The sequence below is a fragment of the Sturnus vulgaris genome, chromosome 17 (assembly GCF_052056855.1).
Source record: "Sturnus vulgaris isolate bStuVul1 chromosome 17, bStuVul1.hap1, whole genome shotgun sequence".
Classification (NCBI taxonomy): Eukaryota; Metazoa; Chordata; class Aves; order Passeriformes; family Sturnidae; genus Sturnus; species Sturnus vulgaris.
The window spans coordinates 9,225,186-9,249,608 of record NC_142259.1 but is presented as its reverse complement, the minus strand read 5'-3'; the positions used below and the strand labels follow the sequence as shown (position 1 = coordinate 9,249,608).

The following is a 24,423-nucleotide window of genomic DNA, read 5'->3' as shown; positions in this document are numbered from 1 at the left end:
AGCTGGCTAATTTGATAATGCTGCAATTATCTTGGTTTGTTAACAAGATTAAATTGCTAATTGGTTTGATTAAACACAGAGCTCCAGGCATGGGGTGCTTCTTAGCTGGCCCTGCATAACCCATGCCCGGGGCAGCAGCTCCTCTGCAGATACAAGGAAATGGCAGAAAGGGTTCATCCTCCCAAAACCTGCTGCTTGAAGCCTCCAGATCTCCCTGTGAGAGGTCCCTCTTCCTGCTCTGAGACAGCTTTGCTCATGTCACCACTGTCACCCAGCGGCCGGCCCAGGAAGGCAGGAGGAGGTGGCTTTCGGCCAGAGGATGCTCTGGGGACATTTAGTCTGTCTCAGTCCTGCTGCTTTCTGTTTTGGAGCCCTGCAAGGCAGAAATCCCTGAGGCAATGCACCAACTGTGCCTCCACCTGCAGCTGTGTCAACAAATCCTCCGCCTTTCTCTTGCCAGGCACAAGTCCCTGCCTCCCGTGCACAGCATTTCCAGCTATCACCAGCTGTGCTGGGGAGCCTGAGAAGCTTCCAGCACTAGATTAGACTCACCTCTACCCCTTCTGTGAGGCAGCATCCACCTGGGAGGAGCTGGGCAGTGCACCAAAACACATAGGTCAGGATCACTGACTGTGGTAAGCTCCTGGCAGTGTGCATTGGCTGAAGTCCTTTGGATTCAGGTCTCTGGGGAGGAAGGGAATTTCCCTCTTTGTCCTAGGTAAGTGCCAGCAAGACAATGGGAAAAGCAGTGAGTGCTGTGTCAGAGAGATTCTTCCCACATCACCTGTTTCCCCAAGGCCAGAGCCGCCTGGAGATGAAGGTGTTCATTTCCTCTGCTGGGGGGTCAGGATTCACTATGTTTCCTGGGACAGCCCCACCAGGTCTGGTGCTGGGAATGCGGGCAAAGGCTGCACTCAAGGACCCAGCTTTGGGTTAGAAATATCCATCATGGCATGTCACAGCAGCAGCATCACTGCAGGGCAGGCAGCAGGTCTGGCTTGCTCCAGCTTCTCTCAAAGTAAAGGTTTTCAAGCCAGCCACTCTTGAACAATTCCCAAAGGAAACATCCAACACTCTGTAACATCCCAGGGGATAGAACCCAGAGTGTCTCCCCAGGGATCCATCAGCACCACAGAGCATCCTTGCTCCACGCAATGTCCTTTGTTCCACTCTGAAATTACACAGGACAGAGGATGGAGAGGTCAGGTCTCACCCACAGCACTGCAGAACATCTTTAATATTTTCTTGAAGCCTCTCCCTGCATATGTTATGGTCTGGCTCAGAAGACTGAGTGGTTGGGGTCTGAATACAGAACAGTTTGGTGCTCAAAGGTGATGTGAGACCTTTTCAAGAGATGATTCAAACCAGCCTAATAAGAATTACTACAGCTTTGACAGCCTTTGAAAGGGAGGGTTATTTAGCTGGCCTGGCCTAGGAGTGGGAATCTGTAGTCCCAGCAGGATCTCAGCAATCACATCAGTTCCAGAGGAGAAAATATCCTGGGCAGAGGAGATCCACTCAGCAGCAGCTCTGCCCATGGTCAGGAGCTGTGCACAGCCTTCATCATTCCTGCTGAGGAACAGCAATATTCCAGGAGGGAAAAGGAGTCAACAGCATTTTGCTCCCCACCACAAAAGAATACACACCTCTGCAGAAAAACAAACCATCCTCACAGTTAAAGGTCAACAAATGTAGGAATTCACTCTGTGCTTTCATCTCTGGGATGGTTTGTACAAACTCGCCTCCTCACCTAGACCCAGACCCTCTCCAGTGGCAGGGAGAGAATGGTCTGGGCCAGAGCTGTCTCACACCACCTGATGCCCTCCGGCATTTTCTTTCTGAAGACACAGGGGTGCTTTGCCTTACATGGCCAGAACACAGCAGTGACCTTTCCCCACGCCCTCCCACCCTCACCAGTGAGCAGCAGCACAGGACACCAGCTCCCACCATGCTGGGAGGGCAGAGGGAATCCTGGAATTACGTAGTGGAGAGAGGCAGCCTCTGCCACCAGGGCACATTTGAGAGCAGGGATGGAAGCTGTCCCTTCTGCCTGGCTCTGGAATGTCACCTCATCTGTGTCACCTGCATGGTGGGGAGCCCCAGAGTGCTGGGGGCTGGCAGGGGATGGAACCATGGCTGAGGGATGCCAGAGCAGCCCAGTGTGATTTCTCTCTTCCCTGAAGTGCTGCCAAAGCTCCCAAGCTGCTTGTGATGAAGCCTTCAGTCTGGCAGGGAACAGCTCTGCCTGCCCCAGCCAAGAGGCAGCAGAGCTGTGCTGAGCTGCTTGGCTCCATCCCTCCTCCATCCCACCAGGAATCCTCAGCAGGCTGCTCTTTGCTGCAGCTGCACTAGGTTGTTCACACCCAGGAAGCCTTTCAGATGCTGGCAGGACTTCCCTGAGCCAGGGAGACAAAAGGAAGGCAAAAAAGATGAGCCACTGACAGCATCCTGTAGCTGAGGGAGATCCCTACATGCCAGCAAACCTTTTCCCCATGCAGAGAGGAAAGGAGACATCTCTTTCCTCTGCAGTAAGCCACACTGCATGAAGACACATGTGAGAGCTCAGCAGGAGGCTGGCAGTGGCACAGGCAGGACAGATGGACCCTTTTGGGTCCCATGGCAGGCAGGGCAGCTGGGCTCCATCATCCCTGCCCTCTCTGTAGCCCCATCTCTCAGCAGGGCACTCCCTCCACAGTCCCTCAGAGAGGCTGATGTCTGTGTTCAGCCGAGCAGCTGGGATGTTCCACAAATAACAGCTCTGGCAAAGGCTGGTGAAACACTTGGAGACTCACATGAAACAGTTTGCAGGGAGGAAGCAGCTCCCATAGATGCCAGCCCTGCACCAGCCCCTGCTCATGCATCAAACTGAAGCACAGATCCCACCTGGCAGCCCACACACGGTCATAAACTCACCATCACTCTCAAATCCACCAGCACAGGAACAAAGGTACCAGCACACCCCTCCCAACTGGGGCTGCTCACCTGCAGAGAGCCCCTCCCAGCTGAAACCTCCCTCCAGCAAAGTGTTCTGGAAGAGGAGGGTGGGCTATTTATGCTATAGGGCAGCCCAACGAGCTTCTCTCTCTCCCCAGCTCCAGCCAGGAGGGGAAGCCATTTCCCAGCTCCTTCAGGTCCCACCAGCAGCATTGCATGGGGGAATTCCTGTCTCTTCAGCCCTGCCTGTGCCAAGGCACACACAGATGCTCCTTTCCCTGACATTATGTAGGTTAATAACATGCAATGTGATGGCAAGACACAGGGAACCGCAACGCGATGTCAATATTTAGCTTTTACACATTTGGCTAATTAGGAAGCAACCTGTGATTCCCTGAGAAGGAGGCAGGGCTGCTTCGCCCCTCTCCCTCCCCTTCTGTATCCCATCCCTGTTCAGATGGGATAAACGTCAGCTCCCTATTTCTGGAGTTCGCTGGTCGCAAACGGTCTGTCCCAAAATGCTATTCCCAGGCAGTGGATGTCAGAAATCATTATACTAAATAAAGCTTCATGAATGATTCATGAGGCTGGATTTCACATTAATCAGGCAGAGATGGGCAAAAGCAGCAGAGCATCGCAGACCGCCCTGCTGTGTTCCTGCACAGCCGGGCAAACGAGGAGCTTTGGACCTTCAAGGCACAGATCAGAGCTATGGTGCCAATCAGAGCAGCACCCTGGTCCCACCATGATTAGAGCCTGACCCAGCAGAGACCAAAAAAGGCAGTGGAGTGTTGCCCAAATACCTTTCTGCTTCAGGAGCTCCTGTGACTCGATCGTGTTAATGAGCGCCAGGGCTGCTGCATCTCAAGATGCATGATTGCTTTCTGCAAGAGCTTGGGAATCCTGTGCTGACTCCCTGGCTCTGTGCACGATGGCCTCTAAAAATAGAAAAATGCTTTCCTGAAATGTCATCAGGAGGTTCTTTCCAGGGCTCAGGCAAACGGGGTTTCTGCCTGGATGCCACGCTGCATCCCAGCAAACCAACAGGCATCTTCTTGGGACGCAAATGCCACTTACACTGCTCCAAGAGTTTGGAAAGAAGGCAGATGTGTCCTCTCTTGATACCTGGATGTGTCTAAAAAGGCAAGCCCCGAATTCTGTCAGGATGAATGAAAGAATGGGGGGTGCCCTCAGCATTGCAGCTGGTGGAAGGAGGTAATGAAACATGGGATCCTGTGCACGTTTTGCAGGAGCAAGTGCCTGTGTCTCCTCCAGTCGTCCAGACTCAGACAGCAAGCTATCATCCACCTGCATCCTGCATCTTTGGCTTCTCCTCTGCTGCTTGCTCAAAGATTCCTGGTAAAAAACCTTCAAAACTACAAAAATCTAGTGACAAGCAGCCAGGATGGCTCTACAGTAGGGAAAAATCCATAGCCAGCATAGCAAACCTGGACCCCGACATGAAGACAGCAGTGATTCTCCATGCAGCAGCAAAGAAATCAGGAGACTCAGGAGCTGTCAGACACCCCTGCTCCTCCCTGCTATGGCTCTGCAGCCTTCCCAGGGCTGGCAATGAGTCACCAGCCCTGAGCCACAGAACCATGGCATGGCTGATCTGCTGCCAAGGGCACCTGGGGGGCTCTGGGGGTCCCATGCCAGCCTGGCCCCCCAGAGCCAGCCTGCAGCCCTCGGTGACACGTCATCCTCCTCCTCAGCACTCCAGCATCTCCAGCCCCTGAGGTGTCCTGCCCATGCTGGGATGATGTCTAAAGGAGGGAGAGGCAGGGCTGGGATGGAGGAAACCAGCAAGTCCCTGGCATCCTTCAGAGCCACAAGACCTGAAGACACTCTGGCAGCAGAGCTCTTTCACCACCCCCAGCACTGCCTGAACCTTCTGCAGAGAGCCCAAAAGACAGCATCCTTGCAGAGACAGGAGAGCACCTCCCCTGCACCCAAGCATCTCAGCTGTAGTATTTCCTTCATGTTCATCCCTGTCAGCAAAGAGGCAGCTGGAGGCAGAGCTGGAATGGGAGCAGGGTGCTCACCCAGAGCCTCAAACCACCAGGGCACTTCCACCTGCAAAACTACCACAGTGATAATTCACCAGCAATTTATAATTTTGAAATTCTCAGCTGTGTTATCACAGCTGGGCAGAGACTGAAGAGCCCAAAACCCAGTAGCCACTCTCTGTCTCCAGCTCTGGTGGAGAGGCAGAGCCACAGGGCAGGTTTGCTGCCCTTGCTTCCACCAGTGCCAGGGCCTCAGCTGGGTTTGCTGTGGGATGAAATTATCCACAGGACCAGATAAATCTCAGGGAAATCACCCTTTATCTTGACCCCTTTATTGCATGAAAAGACTGATTTCCAATTTGCCTTATTGTATCATTTCTCAAGACTAATTTATACATATTTCCATGTGCAGTGCAGCACAGGGGCAGCTGATGATCGATCCTCCCTGCTCCACCCAGCCTGGCCTTGCTGGCAGGAATCAGAGGCCACTTCTGACTCCCTCCATGGCAATGGCCTTGGCTGTGCGCAGCTATGAAAATCAAAATGCAGGGCAAGCGTCCTCACTGCACCAGGCTTCAGAGAGTCAAATCTCAGTCACTCTTGGTGACTTGCATAATTTGATCTGCAGTACTGTAAGATTTAATTGCAGTTAAAGTTGTGCTTCCATCTTCACCTGTCTCTCTCCTGGCAGAGAACCCAAGAAGTGAGCCCATGCTGCCTGTGCAAGTATGGGCGTGATGACTGGGTTTTGGGTTTTGGGTTTTGTGGCTTTCTCTGTACTGGTAAATGGAGTGTGACTGGACTGACCCTGACACCAAAGATGAGTGTCAGGGAACAGAGCAAGTCCTGCCATTAACCTCGCCTCTGACACCATAGTGCCCTTCTGCCAGCATCCCTACCTGTGGCAGCTCCTAGCCCTGCTGGGAATGGTCTGGAGAGGTCTTGGCCTGTGGGAAGTCCTGGCCTGAGATGCTCCAACAGGTTAATGATGAGCCTGGGAATAGCTTTTGTTTGTGATGAATTCAGTTTTGGTAATGTGTCCTGGGTGTTGGAGGATGTTGAGACTACCTGGAGCAGAGACAGAGCGGATGGAGGGGATGCAGCAGATGGAGATTGCAGGTTGCTGTAAAATGGAGGCAATCCATATGCTCAAGGCATGTGGGAACTCGCCAGATAATAAATCAGTGCTCTGAAATGGCTGACCTTACACTGCAGCATCTCCCTGCTCCCTCGCTGGAGGCTCTCCATCTATATAAAAAATAGCCACTGCTTTGGTGCAACTCTGGATTTTCTCAGGTTTCCTGTTAGAGTTTCAGAGTCCAAACACAAGTCAAGGTCTGCAGCGAGTTCAGTGAATGTTCATTAATCTTTCCTGGCTCAGGCACCCAGTGAGCTCAGGAAAACTCAAGTCCAGAAGAGTTCCAGGCTGTCAGAGGGATGGGCTGTTGCAGGCCATACCGAGAGCCTGTCCCAGGCCTACTGCAGATCGATTCCAACAAATCACCTTTCTGCAGGGGGCTGGCTATGCAGGCATATCCAAGGGCTCCAGAGACTGAATGAAGATGGTTAATTAATTTCCAGCATGAATCAGGCTGATGTCCCTCTGTCAGCAGCATGTACAGACACCCTGTGGCTCAGGGAGGAAGATGGAGGTTGTAGGGATGGAATCCCATGGAGTTTGTGTCCCCACTTTTCTCCTCCTGCTCAGAGGATTCTGCCATCACAGCTCACTTTCTCTCCCTCCACCCCGTGAACTGGCTCCAGGGAGAGGCATGGAAACTGGGACAGTTAATGGCACAAGAATGGGAGCAGCCAATGGGATGGGAAGGAAAAGCCCAAACCCCTCTGGCTGGAGCAACCCCCTCCCATAGCTCAGGGAACAAACACACCAATGAGCACAGAAACCTCCAGGAAATCACAGTATTAAGGAAAGCCCATGTATTTAGTATTTAAGTCTTTGCCGCTGAGAAACACAAGACCAGGCTTTTGCATCTGCCCTAATTTAGTTCTTTCCCTCTGGAAAGGACTATTTGTGAAATGCTTTGTGCTCATGTCCCCGGCATTAATCAGCCCCTGCCAGCTCGGCGGATCCCCCTGCACTCGCAGGTGTGCTGCTCTATCCCACCCTCCCACGTGGCAGGTACCCAACGGCTCCAGCCTTTCACAACAGATATCCAAGGGGCTCAAAAGTGCTTGAAGATTTTTCTTTTAATTAGAGGGGCTCTAGAGACATGCTATATTCATATGTATTTCCTGCTATTTTTTTAATTTATTGCTACATCAGCTATTAAAAAAAAAAAAAAAAGGCAAAAAGAAGAAAGGAAGGGAGCTGCCACAAGCTGAGCGCCTTTTGGGATGACTCACTGCAGCACTGAAATGGCTGCTGGCTTCAGACTCACCCTGCCTCTGCGATTTGCTTCCAGACTGCAGAAGACACCACGGCAAGAGGTTTTGCCCCCCGTGCCCACGTGGAGGATTTGCTGTGTGGTTATCGACGTAATCCACCCCGGTCTCGGGCAGGCAGAGCCTTGCCTTCCTCAAGAGAGGAAGATGGGGGGAGGCATGAAAGGAAGAGATGGCGAGGCATTTCCAGCTGACCTGATTTTCTGCTTGTTCCTATCTCCACGTCACTGCCAGTTAGCTCAAGAGTGGCAGCAGGGCCACAGGGCTGGCCCGTGCCGTGGGGAGCTGTGCCTCACCAGGGCCATGGCAAACACAGCTGTGCCAAGGAACAGCCCTTACACCTCCCTTTGCTGGAAAACAGCCTTAAAATGGGAGTCTCCCTTTCCTGCCACAGCTTGCCAGTGTCAGTGTGAAGGCAGGCCAACAAGCTCTGGTTGGCTCGTGGCAGAGTCAGGACTTTTGCCTCTGAATCTGTGGAGAAAAGGGAAAACTCACCTCAGGTGCCATTGGTGCAGCAGCCAAGTCCCCTCTGAAAGATGTCTTGATGCCAGCACAAACCTGCACAGGGCCTCTGCAGCCTGGGAAGTGAACTTCCCTTCTCTGCCGTTGCTCCAGCCAGAGCCTTGAGCTGCAGCAGGAAATATAGAGGTGTCTCCTCTCCGTGTCTCCCCAGCCCCTTCCCAGGGTGATCCCTCCAGTCTGGGGGAAATAAGGGCAGAGCTCAGGCAACTCCCTTCCAACTCATGATTCAACTCCTCCACATGGACCAGGGACACTCAGCAAACCTCTCCTGGGAGAGCTGATTTTGGGGGGTATAGGGCTGAGGTCTACTCTGTAGTAGAGCACAAACAGGGCTCTGGTGCAGACACAAAGTGCCAGATGGAGTGGGCGCCCTTGCAGCACCAGGCACAGCTCCTTCCCTGAAAAATGGCTGGATGAGAACTATTTTCAGAAGGGAAAAGAAAATTCACCCTGATCACCATATGTCAGTGACAGGCAGAGAAAACCCCACGTGGGAGCCAGCCCTCCTCCTACCCCGTGGGCTGCACCCCTCTGGGGCTCAGCACCCACCATCAGCCAGGCTCGCAGCTGCCTGGAGCAGACAAAGATGGGCATGTTTATCTTGCAGCTTCCAGGGATGCTCAGCCATCTCTAATTGCCATAAAAATAAATGCTTTTTGCTTCATATCACAGAACAGAGGAATTTCCCTCCGGTTTTTTTCTTTTTTTTTTTTTTCCCCTCTTTTCTGAGGCCTCCCTCAAAGTCATCCCTTCCCCCTCCCTCTGCTGCTCCTTGCCATGTAAACAAGCACAGGCACACACAGTCTGACACATCACACACATGGAGACACGCTGATGGCCCTGCAGCGGCCAGCACTGCCTGGCACAGGGACAGGACTGGCAGCACACGCGGGAGGCGGGCGTGTGGGCAGGGGGAAGGATGCTCGCCACCAAAAAGAGCTCTCAGTCCGCCTCGTGCAAGCCTGGAGAAGGTTGAGAGCCCCCAGGCTCCAGCCCCTCGGACTGCAATCAGCAAACCGATGGAAGGGATGCAGAGGGTGCTGCGAAGTCTCGCCCCGTGCCTGTCTGACACAGCTGCTCAGTGCTGGCTGCCGGAGCAATGAGCCATCGCTGCGGGGACATGCAGCCCCGGCCGTCACCCTGGGAAGGTCCCTTTCCCATCCTCTCCTTGCCATCCCTCTGCTCCAGCAGCTGATTTCCGGGGGTGCTGGTGCGCTCGCAGTGCTCCCCGGGCTGCCTGGGGATGGCCCCGGGCGGCGGCCGCAGCTCGCTGACCTGAAACCCAGCGTGTGCCATGCCCGGGGCTCGCTGCCTTCGCCCACCTCCCAGTGAGCCTTTAAAGAGACACCGAGGAGCTCAGCGAGCCAGGGAAGCGCTTCCCCGCGGGGCTGCCCCGGTGCCCTGCACACTCCCGGTTCCAAGGAGCAAGATGGAGATGGATCGCAAGGAGGGCAGGGGAGCATCGTGTGCCCGGCGCAGGGCGGCAGTGGTGCCGGGGCCCTGCTCGGCCTGAACGCACGGCACGGGACCGCCCGGCACTCCCAGCTCCGGGGGCTCAGCCCCAAGGGCAGCGCTTGCCACCCGGGCAGCTCCGCAAAGACCTGGGGTAGCCCAGGGCCGGGTGAGGCGGGTACCCTCAACGCGGCTGCCACAGCCATCCTGTGAGCTCGCCCGCCTTCCGAGGGACTTCCAGCAGGTAAGACTTCAGGAAAGCCAGGGGTACCCTCGCCTGGTCCAGATTCCCAGCTGGGTTCCGCGTGACAGCTGTGGCGGTGCCTTCGCAGGGGACACCGCCAGCCTCGCACGGAGCTGTGCCGACCTGCCAGCCGGTTTCGCCAAAATCAGGTCGCTGGTCTTGTCCGGTGGGCTTCCCCCCGGGCACCCTTAGCCCTGTCCCCTCTACAGAGCCCGGGAGGGGCTGGTGGGAGGCAGAGGCAGCCAGGAACCGGGCACCGGCGGTCTGGAACAGGGGACCGGGAACCGGGAATCGGGGTCCGGGCTGTCTCCGACTGTTCCCGCTCAGCGGCGCCGGCGGGGGGGGGCGGAGGGCGGCACCGGGAAGGGAGCGGGCGGGACCCCCCGGCCCCGCGGAGCCGCCGCCGCCTCCGGCCCCGCAGGGCTCGCGGCTCCGCGCCGGGCGCGCTCGCTGCGGCGGGGGCGGCGCCGAGGCAGGTGAGCGGCGGCGCGGGGCCGGGCTCCGCCACCGGAGTGCTGCGGGCACCGGCAGCTCGGGGACCGCGGCACTGGCACCCAGGGCGGGCGGGGACGAGGGCAGCGGCATCCCGGGGCGGGGTGGGGACCCGCGGCATCGGCATCCCGGGGAGCTGCAGGCACAGACATCCCGGGGACCCGCGGCACTGGCATCCCGGGGCGCGGCCAGGACCTTAATATCGGTAACACAGGGACCAGGGCACCTGCAACCCGGGTACCCGGGGTACCAGAATCCCTGGGCATTGCAGGGATCAGCACCCTGGGGTGCATCGGGGGACCCGGGGTATCGGCATCCAGGGGTGAGAGGGCAACCGCAGCAGCGGCATGCAGGGATGAGCGGGGAAGAGAGGCACCGGCATCCCGGGGTAAGCGGAGAGCGGCCGTGCCAGCATCCACACCCCGGGATGCTGCTGAGTGCCGGAGCGCAGGGACACTCCTCCCCGTCCCTCTGCGGGCAGGTGTAGGGAGTCCCTCGCCCTGGAGCCTGCCTCCCCCGGGGGCTGCATTCCCTCTCCCCGGGGAACGGAGCACGGAGGTCCCTCTGGAGAGCTGTACACGGCCAGTGTGAGACCTGGGAGTGGAGGCTGGCACAGCGCTGGGCTCTTGGTAATCACCCTCTCCTGCACCCGAGGCGAGCAGGGAGTCCCCCGTCATCTCCATCTCTAGCCCTGAACATTTCGGTGGCCTCTTAGCGTACAGCAGCAGCTTGTGCTCTGCCTGCAGGGAGCAGCCAGTAGTGGGAATCCCCCTTCCATTCTCCCCACTGCCTGCCTGGCAAACCCCAGCGCCGCCCGAAGCAGGGCTTGGTCCTGAGCATCTTCAAGCCGATGAGCACAGAGACGTTCAGCAGAGGGGCTCTGCAGGGGATATTTTGGATGATCAGAAAGCAGATGTCTCCCTAGTCCTGTCCCAGCATATGGGGACACCACCCTGCAGGTGCTGGGACATCACCCAGCCCCACTGGCCTCCTCAAGTACTCAGCAGGGGACCCCCAATCCTACCCCAGTCCCATGGATATCCTGCACAGGATCCCCTCAGTGGTTTGCAGCCACCACCCCTGCACACCTGGGACGTGCACGGTCACAAGCCCTGGGTGACAGGGCATTTAGCTCTAGGATACAGGCAAAGGATAAGAGGTTCCTCCTCCTCTACGCATTTCTAATGGCTCCTTTGAGACAAGCCACACGACTCCCTGCTGGGAAACCTCGCTGAAGCTGTAAGTACAGGGCTTTTTATTTGGACTGTTAATCTAAATCCATTGTACCTGGTTGGAAAACACCCTGTGTGCAATGCTCCCTGCACTTGCTGCATCCTCACTTGAATGTCTATTAGCACCTTGCTTCCCACTACCTTGAGTTCCCTCTGCCAGGTGGAATAAATATACATAACCTGATTTGAAAGCCTTTGAGAAAAAAAAATGTTGTCAAGGGAAACTCTTCTAGCATTTTTTATAGACATGCTTGATCTGTTTTATATTTTATTTTTACTGTCATAAATGCATATATCAGAGATTTTTTTCCTCCACAAGACAGATATTAATTTGAACGCCCAACACCCAGCTCATACTGGGCTTGTGTAATTCTGACGGTTGTCTCAAAATAGCTTACAATACATTTCAACATTTATCAGAAAGAGACCGGCTTTATCTGTTCCCCTTTTCCAATCATGCATGGAAATTTTGGGTCAACTAAAGGAAAATTTTGCAAATTCACTTTACCCCAGACAGACACATTTGTATTCTCTGTCCGTCATGCTTTTAAATAAAAATCACCCAAGCTTCCCAAAGTAAGCTTCTGTTTCCCAGCTGATACCTCTGCAAATGCGAATGGGGTGCACGCTTTGATGGTCCAGCAGGGGAGATCACACTGGGTCCCAGTTCAAAGCCCAGTTTTGTTTTAAAGTTGAGCTTAGCTGTTCGTGAAACAAATAGGCAAGAGAATTATAAAACTATTAATTGCTGCTTCAAATTCCTAGATGAAAGCTGTATGTGGGCAGAAATAATTTGGTCTATTCATAAGCGAACATCAGAAAGGAATATCTCTGGCAGCTCGTGACCCTTCTTCTCACTCTGCTTCCAGTGCAGGAGGGATGGAGGGATATCCCTGAGGTACAAAGCTTGCAGGGTCCTGAGAGCCACCTTTTAATTTTGAGCTGGGAGAGAGGTAGGAGCCATCTCCCTTCTGGCTGTCAGGGTTTGACACGTCTCACCCAGAGCCACAGCCATGCACTGGGGAAGGTCTGGCTGAGCTGGAACAATGTTTCAGGCTTGTCCTGCCATCCTGAGCTGTCCTGTCCCCCAGCCCAGCCCCCAAACCATCTTGCCTTTGATTCTGGTGGCTTCTGGACTGACCTTTCAGAGAGGCTGCTCTATAGGGAGGGTGCAGAGAGAGTCTGGGGCTGGTTTTGAGATAAGCTGGATCTCATAGATGCACCCCCAGGGGCCCCCGTCTGTGTGTGTGCTTATAGCCTGAATGCATGAGCATCCTTCTGGAAGGAACCTGGATTAGTCATCCCTACCCCACAGATGGGCTGTGTGATGTCTTCTCTGGAAAAGCTAATCTGACACTGAAATTCCAATTTATCCCTGAAAGAAGCGTTTACACTCCTTCTCCTTCTTCCCTCCCCTTTGAAAGGCAAGACAATGAGTCCATTAAGCTCTGAGGTTTATCACAAGCTGGTTGCCCCCTTCAGAGTGGTGTAATGGAATGGTTGTGGTACAAAGCTGTGTCTTTAAGGAGCCCTGGCCTGGAGATGCAGTGGAGTTCACAGATGCCTTTGCCAGGCTGTTTCACACAAATCTGGCATTTCCTGCACCCACATCCCTGCTCATCTTAAAAACACTCTGGGGCTTAACCACAGCTCCGTTACTTGTTCCTCTGCAGTTCTGCTCTGACCTACACATTTAGATGTCACCCTGTTCCCCAGGTCCCTGCCAGTCTGACAAACCTTTTACACTGAGTTTCTCAGACTGGAAAGCAGGTAGAGCCCTGGTGTTTGCCCCATAAATCCTGAGAGATGGCAGGTGAGGGAGAACTCACTGGACTCTCCTGGGTGGAGAGACCCACCTTGTGTCACTGACCTGGCCTTGGCCCTCGGTGGCTGCTGTGGGACCAGGCTGGTCTGTGTGGGGTCTGCTGGCACCTCAGCATCACTGCAGGGTCTGCAGCCTTTTCTTCCCTTGGCTCCTGCTGCTTGTCTGTGCCCTCTGTCCCTGCAGCTCCTAAAAGCTTGGAAAATTCTGTGGGTGACATAAGACAGGAAAAAATGTAATTCCTCAACCAAAAGAGCAAAGCAGTGTCCCTCAAACCCCACCACTCTGTGCCGGGGGCAGGGGGATCCTGCGAGTACAGGGCTGCTCCATGTGTCCCCTGGTTGTTTTGATGAATAAGGTAGGTGGAAAAATCTGATTTCAAAGTGGTGCATAAAGATCACAGTGCTTTTTATTTGTCTTTTTGCTCTAAATTTCTGGTCAAGACAGGTAAATGCATCTGAAGGTGTGGGAATGCTTCTCTTTCTTTGATACTTTAACTGTTTCTCATTAGAAAACAGAATTTCTGCTGCACAAAAAAGCCCGGCTCCCTGAAACTTATAAATTCCTAATACACAACAGAAATCAGAACTCTGTGCTTTTATTCCCCCATTGACATACAGATTTTATTCAGTCATCAATGATTCTGAATCATATTTTTGTTATGTTTCAACATAATCAAAATAATCTTAATATTTTACATGGCAGAACACACAAGAGGAAACAAAACAGGCAGATGAATTGTTTTGACACTTCTTCCTCTCAAATTCTCCTTAAAATTGACACCTTCTGTGACAATACTTTGATTTTGGCAAAACTGCCTGTGCTGCTCAAAAGATTGCACCTTCTAAGGACGTTTTGACCAGGTCTAATTAGCAGCATGGGTAGTGGGGCTACAGAGCACTTTGGCAGAATCGCAGCAGTGGTGATTTGACAAGATCTAATTTTTCCTCTGGGAGACTCTTTGGGGAATGAATCTTCTCTTCAGTGACTAATTACCTGTTTGAAGAAGGAGAGCCCCATGGGTGAGGTGCTAGAGGTGCATTAAAATGCCTTCCTTTGGCCATTAACAACCTGCAAAGGGAAAAACTTTAGGAGGTAAAAAAAGCAAGGAAAAATTTCACATGGAAAAATCATTGGCTTTCTGTTTTTAGCTTCCATACCACAGGAGAACAATAGTCTAGAGCTGTTTCTCTCCCCTTCTCTCTCTTTGCTCCTCACTTCTCAAAATGCAAACATCCCTCCTCACTCCCCAGGGTGCTTCTGGCCCCCCCTCACCCAGGAGCACCCCGATTTGGGGGAGCCCTGCGTCCCCTCCAGCCCCGCTGTCTCATCCACAGGTGGAACCCGCTCCTGCTCTGCTGATCATGGTCAACAAGACCTTAAACTACTGGGGTCCCAGTTTTGAGGAGGACGTTATCAACATCAACGTGGGGGGTTTGAGGAGGCGGCTCAGCTCCAGCGCCCTCTCCAAGTTCCCTGACACGCGCCTGGGCCGGCTGCTGTCCTGTGACTCGGAGGAGTCCATCCTGCAGCTCTGCGATGACTACGACGTGAGCGCCAGGGAGTTCTACTTCGACCGAAACCCCGGCTTCTTCCTCTACGTCCTCCACTTCTACCAGACAGGGAAGCTGCACGTCATGGAGGAGCTGTGCGTCTTCTCCTTCTGCCAGGAGATCGAGTACTGGGGCATCAATGAGTTCTTCCTGGACTCCTGCTGCAGCTACCGCTACCACGAGCGCAAGCTGGAGAGCCGGCACCACAACTGGGATGAGGAGAGCGAGGTGAGCAGCGTGGACACGTCCCCTGATGAGATCTCTGACATCAACCACGACCTGCTGCGCTACAGCACCCTGCGCTGCGGCAACGTGCGCAAGCGCCTCTGGCTCACCATGGAGAACCCCGGCTACTCCATCCCCAGCAAACTCTTCAGCTTCGTGTCCATCAGCGTGGTGCTGGTGTCCATAGCCACCATGTGCATCCACAGCATGCCCGAGTACCAGGAGGTAGATGAGAATGGCAACGTGCTCGATGAGCCCATCCTGCACAAGCTGGAGTATTTCTGCATCTCCTGGTTCACCTTCGAAGTATCCGCCCGCCTCCTGCTCTCACCCAACCCCAGGAAGTTCTTCAAGCACCCTCTGAACTTGATTGACATTGTCTCAGTGCTGCCCTTCTACTTCACCCTCCTGGTGGACGTGACCATGGGCAGTGACTCGGAGCTGGGCAACCTGGGCAAGGTGGTGCAGGTGTTTCGGCTCATGAGGATATTCCGGGTGCTGAAGCTGGCTCGGCACTCCACTGGACTGAGGTCACTGGGGGCCACCTTGAAGGTAAACTGGCTCTCTATCTCCTTATCTACTCCTTTAGACTCTGGGCAAGAAGGAGACCCCTGGCATGGCTGGGGGATGTGTAAGCCCCTATTTGCAGTGAGCTCCCAGCTCTGGGTGGTGCCTGGAGAGCTCGCTTGGGGTGGTGGGTTGGGCTGTTGGTTGTCTGCTAAAGCAGACAGGTGTGAGGAGCACTGACTGCATGAGTGCTCTGTGCACACACAGCACAAATCCACCCTGCTTTGCTTCGTGCAGCACTGCTGCTCCCAGAGTCTCAGCCATCCCACTGTGGTGTGAAAGCCTCATTGCACAGCACTGGAATAGACTCAGCCATGCATGGGTGGATGGCCATGTCCCACCAGAAGTGACTCAGTGCCTGGTAGGGTGGAGAGTGACCTGCTGAGCAGGTAGCAGGCCAGCCAGCAGCTGCTGGGTCTGCCAGCACCAGTGTGTATGGCTCAGGGCTGCTCCTGTCCCCATTCTGGGACAAGGGGAACCCTCCTAAGGGCATGCTGCCAGCTGACCAGAGGCCAGTGTCCAACCCCTGGTGTCTGCCCATTTAGGGAAACATAGAAATCCTGGTCCAGCTGAGTTGATACTTGAATGCTTCAGGATACAGTGAGGTTGGGACTGGCACAAAGCAGCAATAGAAAAGCAAAGGATGAGTTGCATGGCCTGGGACAACTAGTCCCAGGAAGGGTCTATGCCCTCAGCAGAGCCTGGGTTGCCAGCAGCTGTCCCTCTGTGTGATGGAAAACTTGGCATGAAGGGCTGGGGAAAGCTGGTCCCAGGGCCATGTGTTCCTCAGGAGGAAGGTCTGGAGGAGGAAATGCTGACCAAGTGGAGGACCAGGGCTCAGGTAGGCCTAGATGTGGCATCCCCACAGGTCTGCTGAGAGGGTCCACAGCCACCATAACATGTCCCAAGGCTGTGTTTCTCCAGACCCCCATCCACAGTACACTGGCCTCTTCAGACAGACCAAGGGCAACTTGAAATCTGTCATGCAGCCCTCACTATCCCAGTGCTGCAGCCAGAACTCCATCACTGCAGCTCAGTGGTGAAGCAGGACCAGCCTCCACACCCAGTGTGGTTCTGCTCACCCCCACCATCTCTCCCCTCTATCCCCCTTCTGCTGAGGGCTATGTTCCTGAATCTGGGAAGAAGGAAACTCACCTGTGCTTACACAGAAAATCCAGCCTGGTGCAGAGGCCAATTAAACTCAGCCTTTAATTTTCCCTCGTTCGTGGTGATGGCATCAATAGGAAACTTAAAGCTGATCCTTGAGCCTGCTAGGAGTCAGAGTGACACATGCTCCCAAAGCCCTACCAAACATGGGGCTCATGATGGGCATGGGGGGATAATCACCAGGGCAAACACTGCCTCTTCTCGGGGCAATTGCACAAATATCCCTGTGCTTTCTCTCCTTCAAACAACTGATGTATCAAACAAATGGCCAAGGAAGCAATCTTTGCAACAGAGCCTGAAATTCAGCCAAAGGGCCACTCCCCTCCCACTCAGTGCCTGGCATGGGAGGGAGCTGCAGCTCCTGGTGCTGCTCCCTCTGAAGGGTCATGAGAGGGTTGAGTAGCTGGGGACACCCTGTTTTTGCTGCAGCAGCAGTGTCAGGGCTGGCATGGGGTGTACTGGCATTAGCAGATCTCTGGTGTTGGACCTATTCCCGTGGCTGAGTCATGGAGAAAAGCAACCATTGAGTGTGAATGGAGGTGAGGATGGGCAGCAGAAAAGGTCTTCTGCCAGCTTCTGCTGTGAAGCAGGACTAGCCCTGCCCAGAACTAATTTTGCAGAGCCCACAGAGCATCAAAATATTCCTGACATCCTCAAAACCTGCTGAGAACAGAGTCCAGGGAGGGTTGTTTGAAACGAAAATGCCTGAAGTCCTCCCTGCATCTTACTTCTGAACACTCACCTTGAACGAGCACTGACAAGTGACAGACCCAGCTAACACTGCTGGTGAAATTTAAGCAAACTTGCACACATGGTAAGGGCTCCCCACGTCCTGCTGGTGCTCCATCTGAGCATGAACACCACCTTTCAGCAGAGAGGCACTGATGGACTCGTGCATATTACTAAGCAGCAAACGAAGTCGGGGGAGCCAGCAGTGTTCTGGCTCCAGCTTCTGACGAGCAGCTGATTCACCAGTGACGTGCTGGAAAGTGCCCCTTCCTGGGGACTCCGTAGCCAGCTCTAAATGGGGATGAGCAAAGACATAAATCTGATGCAGCAGCTTGGCATTGTGATTTAGTGGGCACATAAATTACAACGTCTTGTTAATCATAATTTACTTCCTATTGCGGGAGCAGAAAGCAGGAGCAGAGCAGTGAAGGCTGTTAACAGCCAGGAAGCAGGAGCAATGGCTCTGGCAAGCTGAGTGATTGTTCCCCTGCCATGGAAGTGCTAGCAGAGGGAATTCTGCCATTTGTGCATCGTAAACCCTGAACAATCCTCAGATTGCTTGGGGCCTGATCCACAGAGTGTTTAATTTGAGGAGAGGCTTCCTACACATCTCTGCTCTTCCTCCTCGCCATGCCCAGCATCCATTACTGCTATTGCAGCTCCACCAGCGTGGGTTGGATCCCCTCTCCCACTGACAGTCCCTAGATGTTGGTCCCTGGGTAACTACAGCACATACAGGGATCTTCAGGAGTTGCTGTCTGTCCCCTCAGGGACCTGAGTACATAAACAGGTTGGAACTGCACACCACTGTCACCCTGCTGTCATTGCCATGGGCCAGCTTTGCTTGGTCTCTACACCACTGTTTTTGGCAAGACTCAAAGTGGGCTCTTCCATTCTGACTGTCTCCTGCTGTAGTGGAGGAAAGATGTGCATTTGGCAGGAACCTGGAGAGACTGCTGCTTGGAGGGCTTTTAGCTGGAGTCTTTTATTACCTAGTGTTGCCTCTGCCAGGGGTGGCTACTTGCTAAGCCTGCAACCCACCCAAACCCTGGTTAAAACTGTATCCCACCCAAACCCTGTCCAAGCCTGCGTTCCATCCAATCCTTGGCTAAACCTGCATTCCATCTGAACCCTGGCTAAGCCTGCATCCCACTCAAGCCATGGCTAAAACTGCATTCCAGCCAAACCCCAGCTGCAGCTGCCTTCCCCCTCAATCAGTGAGCAAACCAGAAGTTTTGCAGATAAAGGGCTGCAAATAGGTGGCAGCCAGTGCCTGAGGATCAGCTGGGAGATTTCTGGAGCCTTCCCTGTGCTGCAAACCCTGACCCTGCTTGTAAATTGAAGCAGCAGGAGCTATGGACCTGCCTGACTCTCCCTTTGCCTTCCCTCTCCAACACATCCCAGGGCCAGAACCAATACTCTTAAAAATTGTATGAGGTTATTTGGTGCTGCTGGTCCCCAGCTGGGATGTACAGACCTGCTGTTAACTTCCAGCCAGGAGCAGGTCTTTCTTGGCCAAGTGATACACCCTTGGCTCTGAGCTGTTTATCCTCCCCGAGGAGCTCCCTTGGCACTGCTGTAGGGCATTTGCAGCCATAGGTGAGGGAGGAGAAAGAGAGAAGGAGGAGGAAGAGGAGGTTATTTGGTATTACTGGCATTAGCTGAGCAGCTTTTGCCAGCTGTCTAAGCAAAGTCTTCTCATTCCCTGCCATGAATCCACCTCCTTTAAGTTTCATCCTGACCACAGAAGCCTTTTCCCACATCTGCTGCTGTTTGCTTTGCTCAAATGTTGTTTCCCTTAGCCATTATGTGGTCTCCAATAAAACATTCTCTGCTTGTTAGGAGACTGGGAAAAAATCCCCACAATCAAAGCTCTGCTTTGATTTCCCCAAAAGGCTGAAGAGCAAGCTGGCAAGTCAGTGGGCAGAAACATCCAAAAAATTCACTTGTGGCAGTCAAAAAGTGACTGGACAAGCCATGCTGGGAGGAGGTGGTGGCAGTCTGTCCCCTGGCAGTCTCTTCCCAGCATGATTTGCTGCCTTGTCCTCCAGCTGCCCACAGCCTTTTCCTTCTGGGCTTCTGGCACAGGTTTATACTTTGTTCAAATATTAGGAATATACAAAGAAAGATTGCAGCACAAAGGTTTTAGGTTGAAACCAGAGAAATGATGCCTTCTTTAAGGAGCATTTCATACCTCTGCCGTCAGAGTTGGGTGTCCATGGCTCTATTCCCACCAAGGCTCCTTGGGCTGTATCTCATCAAGCTGGATGGATGCTAAGACCAGCCCATGCTGACACTGGATGGGTCCCTGGGCTGCCTTGATGACCAGGGATGTTTGGTTTTGTGTCAGTTCTGATGTGATATTTCTACACGTGTGTAACAAAGGGTTTCATGAATGCTGAGGCTCAGTGGTGTTGGGGTACAGGAGGGACTCTGGGGCTCAGGGGTCCCCAGGGAGCCTGGGTTGAGATTTGGGTAAGAGCTGAGCTGAGCCTGCAGCAGAGACCACGTCCTCCCTGCGAGCAGTGCCAGCGACTCAGGAAGGTACAAATTGCTTCTTTTAGTGGCTGCCTATTAGGTGGTTTCTGGGGACCTGCCAAGATAAAAGGAAAATGTGCTAAATATTGTTAGCTGAGATCAGGGCAGAGTGAGTGCTGGAGGCAGGGGAGCAGCCTCTGCCGGGGATCCCTGGCTAGGGAGCACAGATCTGTCTTCCCTCCCAGCACTCACAGGCTGGTGGCGTGCAGAGGCAGATGTGGGTGCCAGGAACGAATCCTGGCTGCACCACTTGCTCCTGATGCCAGTCACCCATGCACTTCTGCCCCATCCCAGCCCACTCCTGGAGCAGGACATCCCACAGCAGAGGTGGATGGAGGGATGAGATCCCTGGTGGCGTGCAGGGGGTCTGTGCAGGGCTGTGTGTTTGCACTGTGGGATCTCTGTGTCCTGGTCCCCACTGACCAATGCTCTGCTTTGCCTTCCAGCACAGTTACAGGGAGGTGGGGATCCTGCTGCTCTACCTGGCTGTGGGGGTCTCTGTCTTCTCTGGAGTGGCCTACACTGCTGAGAAGGAGGAAGACGTTGGCTTCGACACCATCCCAGCGTGCTGGTGGTGGGGCACAGTCAGCATGACCACCGTGGGCTACGGTGACGTGGTGCCTGTCACCGTGGCAGGCAAGCTGGCAGCCTCGGGCTGCATCCTGGGGGGCATCCTGGTGGTGGCACTGCCCATCACCATCATCTTCAACAAGTTCTCCCACTTCTACCGCAAGCAGAAGGCGCTGGAGGCGGCCGTGAGGAACAGCGGGAAGAAGGACCCTGAGGAGCTGGGGAGCGTCTCCAGCCACGACCGAGACTCGGAGGCTCTGAGCGAGACCTCCCTGGACAGGGGCAGCCCCGACCGCCGTGGTCTGACCCCCGGTGGCCACCCCAGCCCCTGACCCCTGGCACTGCAGCCCCGGGACACGTGGGACCTGCCTGCTCACGGTGAGCAGGGCACCGGGACAAGGCAGAGGAGCCGTGGCTGGCATCACCCCTGCCCTGTGAGAAGGTGGGAGGAGGTGCCCAGTGGGTGCTGGCTGCTTCCAGACCCTGTGCCTGCCTGGATGTGTCTCGGCCTTCACCTTGTTCACCCATGGCTGCAAAGGGAGGTTGTGGTGCTGGATATACCCCTGCCAGAAAGGGAGGCAGAAAATAAGAAATACAAGTGACCCCTGATCAGGCACTGCCCCAGATGTATGGAGAGGGATTTTCCTCTGCCCCAAGGTTTTGTGCTGTCCAGGGTGAGGTTAAATAGCTCAAGGATGAGGCCAACCTCAACCAGGCTGGCAGCCCTTACAGATCTTGTGCTATGCCGACAACTCCAGCCCCAGCCTTGTCCTACCCCCAGGTGGAAAAAGCCTCAAAAGGCTCAAGTGCCCCTCCAGCCATAAAGGAGAGGGGCCTGGGAATGAGTCTGTATGGGAGGAGAGGTAGTGTCCAGCTCAGAGTGAGCCCCTTGGTCCCCAGCCCCTGAATTGGGATGGACTGAACCTCGCCTTTCCACTGAGCTAGGAGCTAATCTGCTCTCCTGCACTGCCACTGCCAGGACACCCTGGGGCTGTGCTGGGAGTGTGGCACAGCTGGGAGCACTGCCCACACATGGGGGAGGGACACTAGCCAGGGATAACCAGCCAGGAGGGACACTGTCCTCTGAGGCAGCAGCAAAGGGATCAACCTGGGAGAACTGAGGAGCCAATTCCAGTGGGGCTGCCCCCAAGCCCTGGTCTCCCTCACCACAGCCCAAAGCCTGCCTTAATCCTGCCTCTTCTCTCCCTGTCTCAGGGCCAGGCAGGAGCAGGAGGGCTGTAAGGAGGGGTCACACTGCCACAGGTGTCCCCACAGGGAGCACCTTCCCTCTGCAGGGAGAGAGCTGGAGCAGAGGGGACTTCGCACCACTTTTGTCACTGCAGCCTCTGAGCACCTCACAACTGGGCAGGGAGCTCAGCCTGGAACACCAAACCCCCTTCCTGCCTGGACCCCCAGCCCACCTGAGCACTTTGGGGGCTGCTCCCAGCACAGCATTAATTCCCTACAGAGCTTTGCCTTGCCCTCCCCTCCCCTGTTCTCTATCTGGAAATTGTGCAGCTCCGTTGCACACAAAGGAGCACATCCAGCAATGCCTGTTTGGAGCAGGAGAAACGTGCATCCCACAGTCCCAAAGCACCTCAAACACACGTTGAAGGCTGCAGGACGCCCCCAGGTACCTGGATCATGAGTTTGCTGCTGGTTGTCCTGGCTGGTTTTCAGCACAGCTGTAGTTGCTGGTGACAGCTCCGCCCGTAGCGGTCAGCTGGTCATGGGCAAGGAAAGCCAAACCAACACCGGTGCAGGTCCAGCCTTCCCAAACCCAGTGGGACTCAGGGAGGGTCCCCAAGGAGTGGTGGTGGTCTAGGATGGGAGGGTGCTCACGCTTCTGGCATCATCAAGTCTTCCAGTACCGACGGTTCATGGTCTGCTCCGTGCTTATTCCTGCTGGGAGCTGGGACTGGAGAGCAGCACCCTCTGCTCCAGCCAGCTCCTGCTGCACTGTTACTTGAATACAGGAAGGAGTTTCCCCTTCTCAACATAAATATTCCAGTAGCAAAATGTATTCAAATGTGAAGAGCAAATTACATCTATTAATGAAAAAGCATTATGCAAATAATTAGGAGCATGTAAATTAATTTTCTATCTATGCATGGGATGCATACTGTATATTTTATTAAAGACCTCAATGATCTGCTGTGGATGCTGGTTTCTGTTTTGTGGCAGCTGGATGTGCTCATGCAGCCCATGGGCTGAGCCAGGGCTGGGTCAAGGTGAGCAGGAGCAGCCAAGCTGCTCCCACAGTGCTGCAGGTCCCTGTCAGCCAGCTCCAGCACCACCTTGGAACACAGCAGAATTCCCATCTCACCCCTGCTCTGGATGGTGTGCTGACAGCTAGTCCTCGTGCCTGGACCACTGCTGTCATCCTGGCTGGAGCAGTTTGAATAACCCACCTTCCTGAGGCTCAGTGAACGAGGCATTGATGGGGTGTGAGGGAATGGGTTGGAGCTGGTGGGCTCTGGGCAAAGCCACTCAGGGAGCCAGGCACCAGAGCTGGGAGGGAGGAAATCCTGATGCTGTATGTGGCCTCTCTGATGCTCTGAAATGAGGGGGTGTCTCTAGGCTGTTGCTCTGCAGGGGCTGGCTGGGGAGAGCAGGACTTACTGCTGCTCTCCCTGTGTCAGGTGCATTACTCTGCTGGGCGTGATAGGACTCGGGGTAAAACCAGTTTATTCCTTTGAGAGCTTTCCCATTAAAAAAATTAAAAATCCACATGCTGCTAATCATTCCAAGGCAAAAGCTTCCCTACCTTGGAGGGTATAAGCAAGGCAGGATCTCCTGTGAGCCCCTCTGCCACATCTCAAAGGCCCATCAGAGGGGACTAGTGCACGAGAGCTCCAAGCTTTGGGAAAGCCACGAAAGACGTTTTCTTTTTTTAGCTTCTTCTCTCTGTGAAGACATTAGGATTTGTATGGCTCTGAGTAAGTGCACTAGGAAAATCCTCCCACTGCTGTGCAGGCAGATCTGGCAGAGCTGGAGCTGTGCAGAGCAGGAAGAGCTGGGTGCAGGAAGGTGCCCAGCAGCAGAGTGGGTGAGCACAGCCCACGCTCCCCACTGAGACACGGCTGTGCAAGGACCCGCCTGACTTACTATTTCTAAGGCAAGTAGGAAACTCATGTTCTTTTGCTAATCCCTAATCAGTTTTCCTGAGTGGCTGCATTTTCATTAGATACAGTGGGTAAATCAATTACACACTTTATCAGGTTAGTCCTACAAAGCTGCTTTCCACATTCACCAAATGATTGACTAAAGCATGACTCTCTTGCCTCCAGGGAATGGTGATTAAAGAGTGACCTTATTAAGCTATTTAATGCAGCTGAGAATTAGACAACTCTGCTCAAAGAGACAAAGTAAACTTCGTTACCTTTGTTTAAAATTTCTTTTCCTTTGCCAACTTTCAGATCAATGACTACCCTAAGCATGGTCTGTACACTTGGCTGGTAATTAGAAAACCAGGAGATTTTAAAGGGCTTCATCTGTAGGAAGGAAAGACTCCTCACTGGCAGTATTTCTGGGATCTGTCCTGCTCCCAGATTCATACAACCCTGCTGATCTCAGCAAAAATCAGATCTCATTGCTTGAGCACACTGCTTGACATGTTAAATCAGTGTTACTTCTGTGTAAGGAGATCAGTAGAAACAAACAGGGCAGAAATTACAGTGTTTTTTTAAAAATTGATTTTAAATAATGCTAAACCACTTTTGCCTTGTAGTGAGAGCCCCAAGGCCTGCATACACTTACGGGTTCACTTTAGCTTTTACCTGAACCCAAGCTGCTAACTTAGTTGTAGGAAAAACACAAAATCAAGACTTCTAAAAAGAAAGCCAAACAAGCAGCCTTGAAGACAGGGAATTAAATTAATCAAATGTGCCTAGCTAGGTCACACCATTTCAGGGAATCAAACCCACAGGCCAGGCATGCAGGGAGGCACAGCACCAGCAATGCA

At 53.9% G+C, this 24,423-nt stretch overlaps 1 protein-coding gene across 4 annotated transcripts; it reads left to right on the top strand.

The window, feature by feature from the left end:
• The first annotated feature begins 9,457 nt into the window (after positions 1-9,457).
• Positions 9,458-22,618, top strand: KCNS1 (potassium voltage-gated channel modifier subfamily S member 1). 4 transcript variants are annotated; one of them, XM_088175027.1, is made up of 3 exons: positions 9,458-9,564; positions 14,448-15,440; positions 20,336-22,618. In XM_088175027.1, exons 2-3 carry the CDS (start codon positions 14,475-14,477, stop codon positions 20,789-20,791), a joined length of 1,422 nt encoding a protein of 473 aa, XP_088031153.1. In that variant the 5' UTR covers positions 9,458-9,564; positions 14,448-14,474; the 3' UTR covers positions 20,792-22,618. The 4 variants fall into 4 exon arrangements, with proteins under 4 accessions (XP_088031153.1, XP_088031154.1, XP_088031152.1 ...); XM_088175028.1 differs by lacking the exon at positions 9,458-9,564 and adding an exon at positions 9,990-10,040; XM_088175026.1 differs by lacking the exon at positions 9,458-9,564 and adding an exon at positions 10,188-11,295.
• The last annotated feature ends 1,805 nt before the right edge of the window (positions 22,619-24,423 follow it).

Coding starts and splice junctions, on each gene's coding strand:
- KCNS1 (XM_014884010.2), top strand. CDS start 14,337: ATGCAAACATCCCTCCTCACTCCCCAGGGTGCTTCTGGCCCCCCCTCA. Junction 15,441..20,335: donor CACTGGGGGCCACCTTGAAG/GTAAACTGGCTC, acceptor TTTGCCTTCCAG/CACAGTTACAGGGAGGTGGG.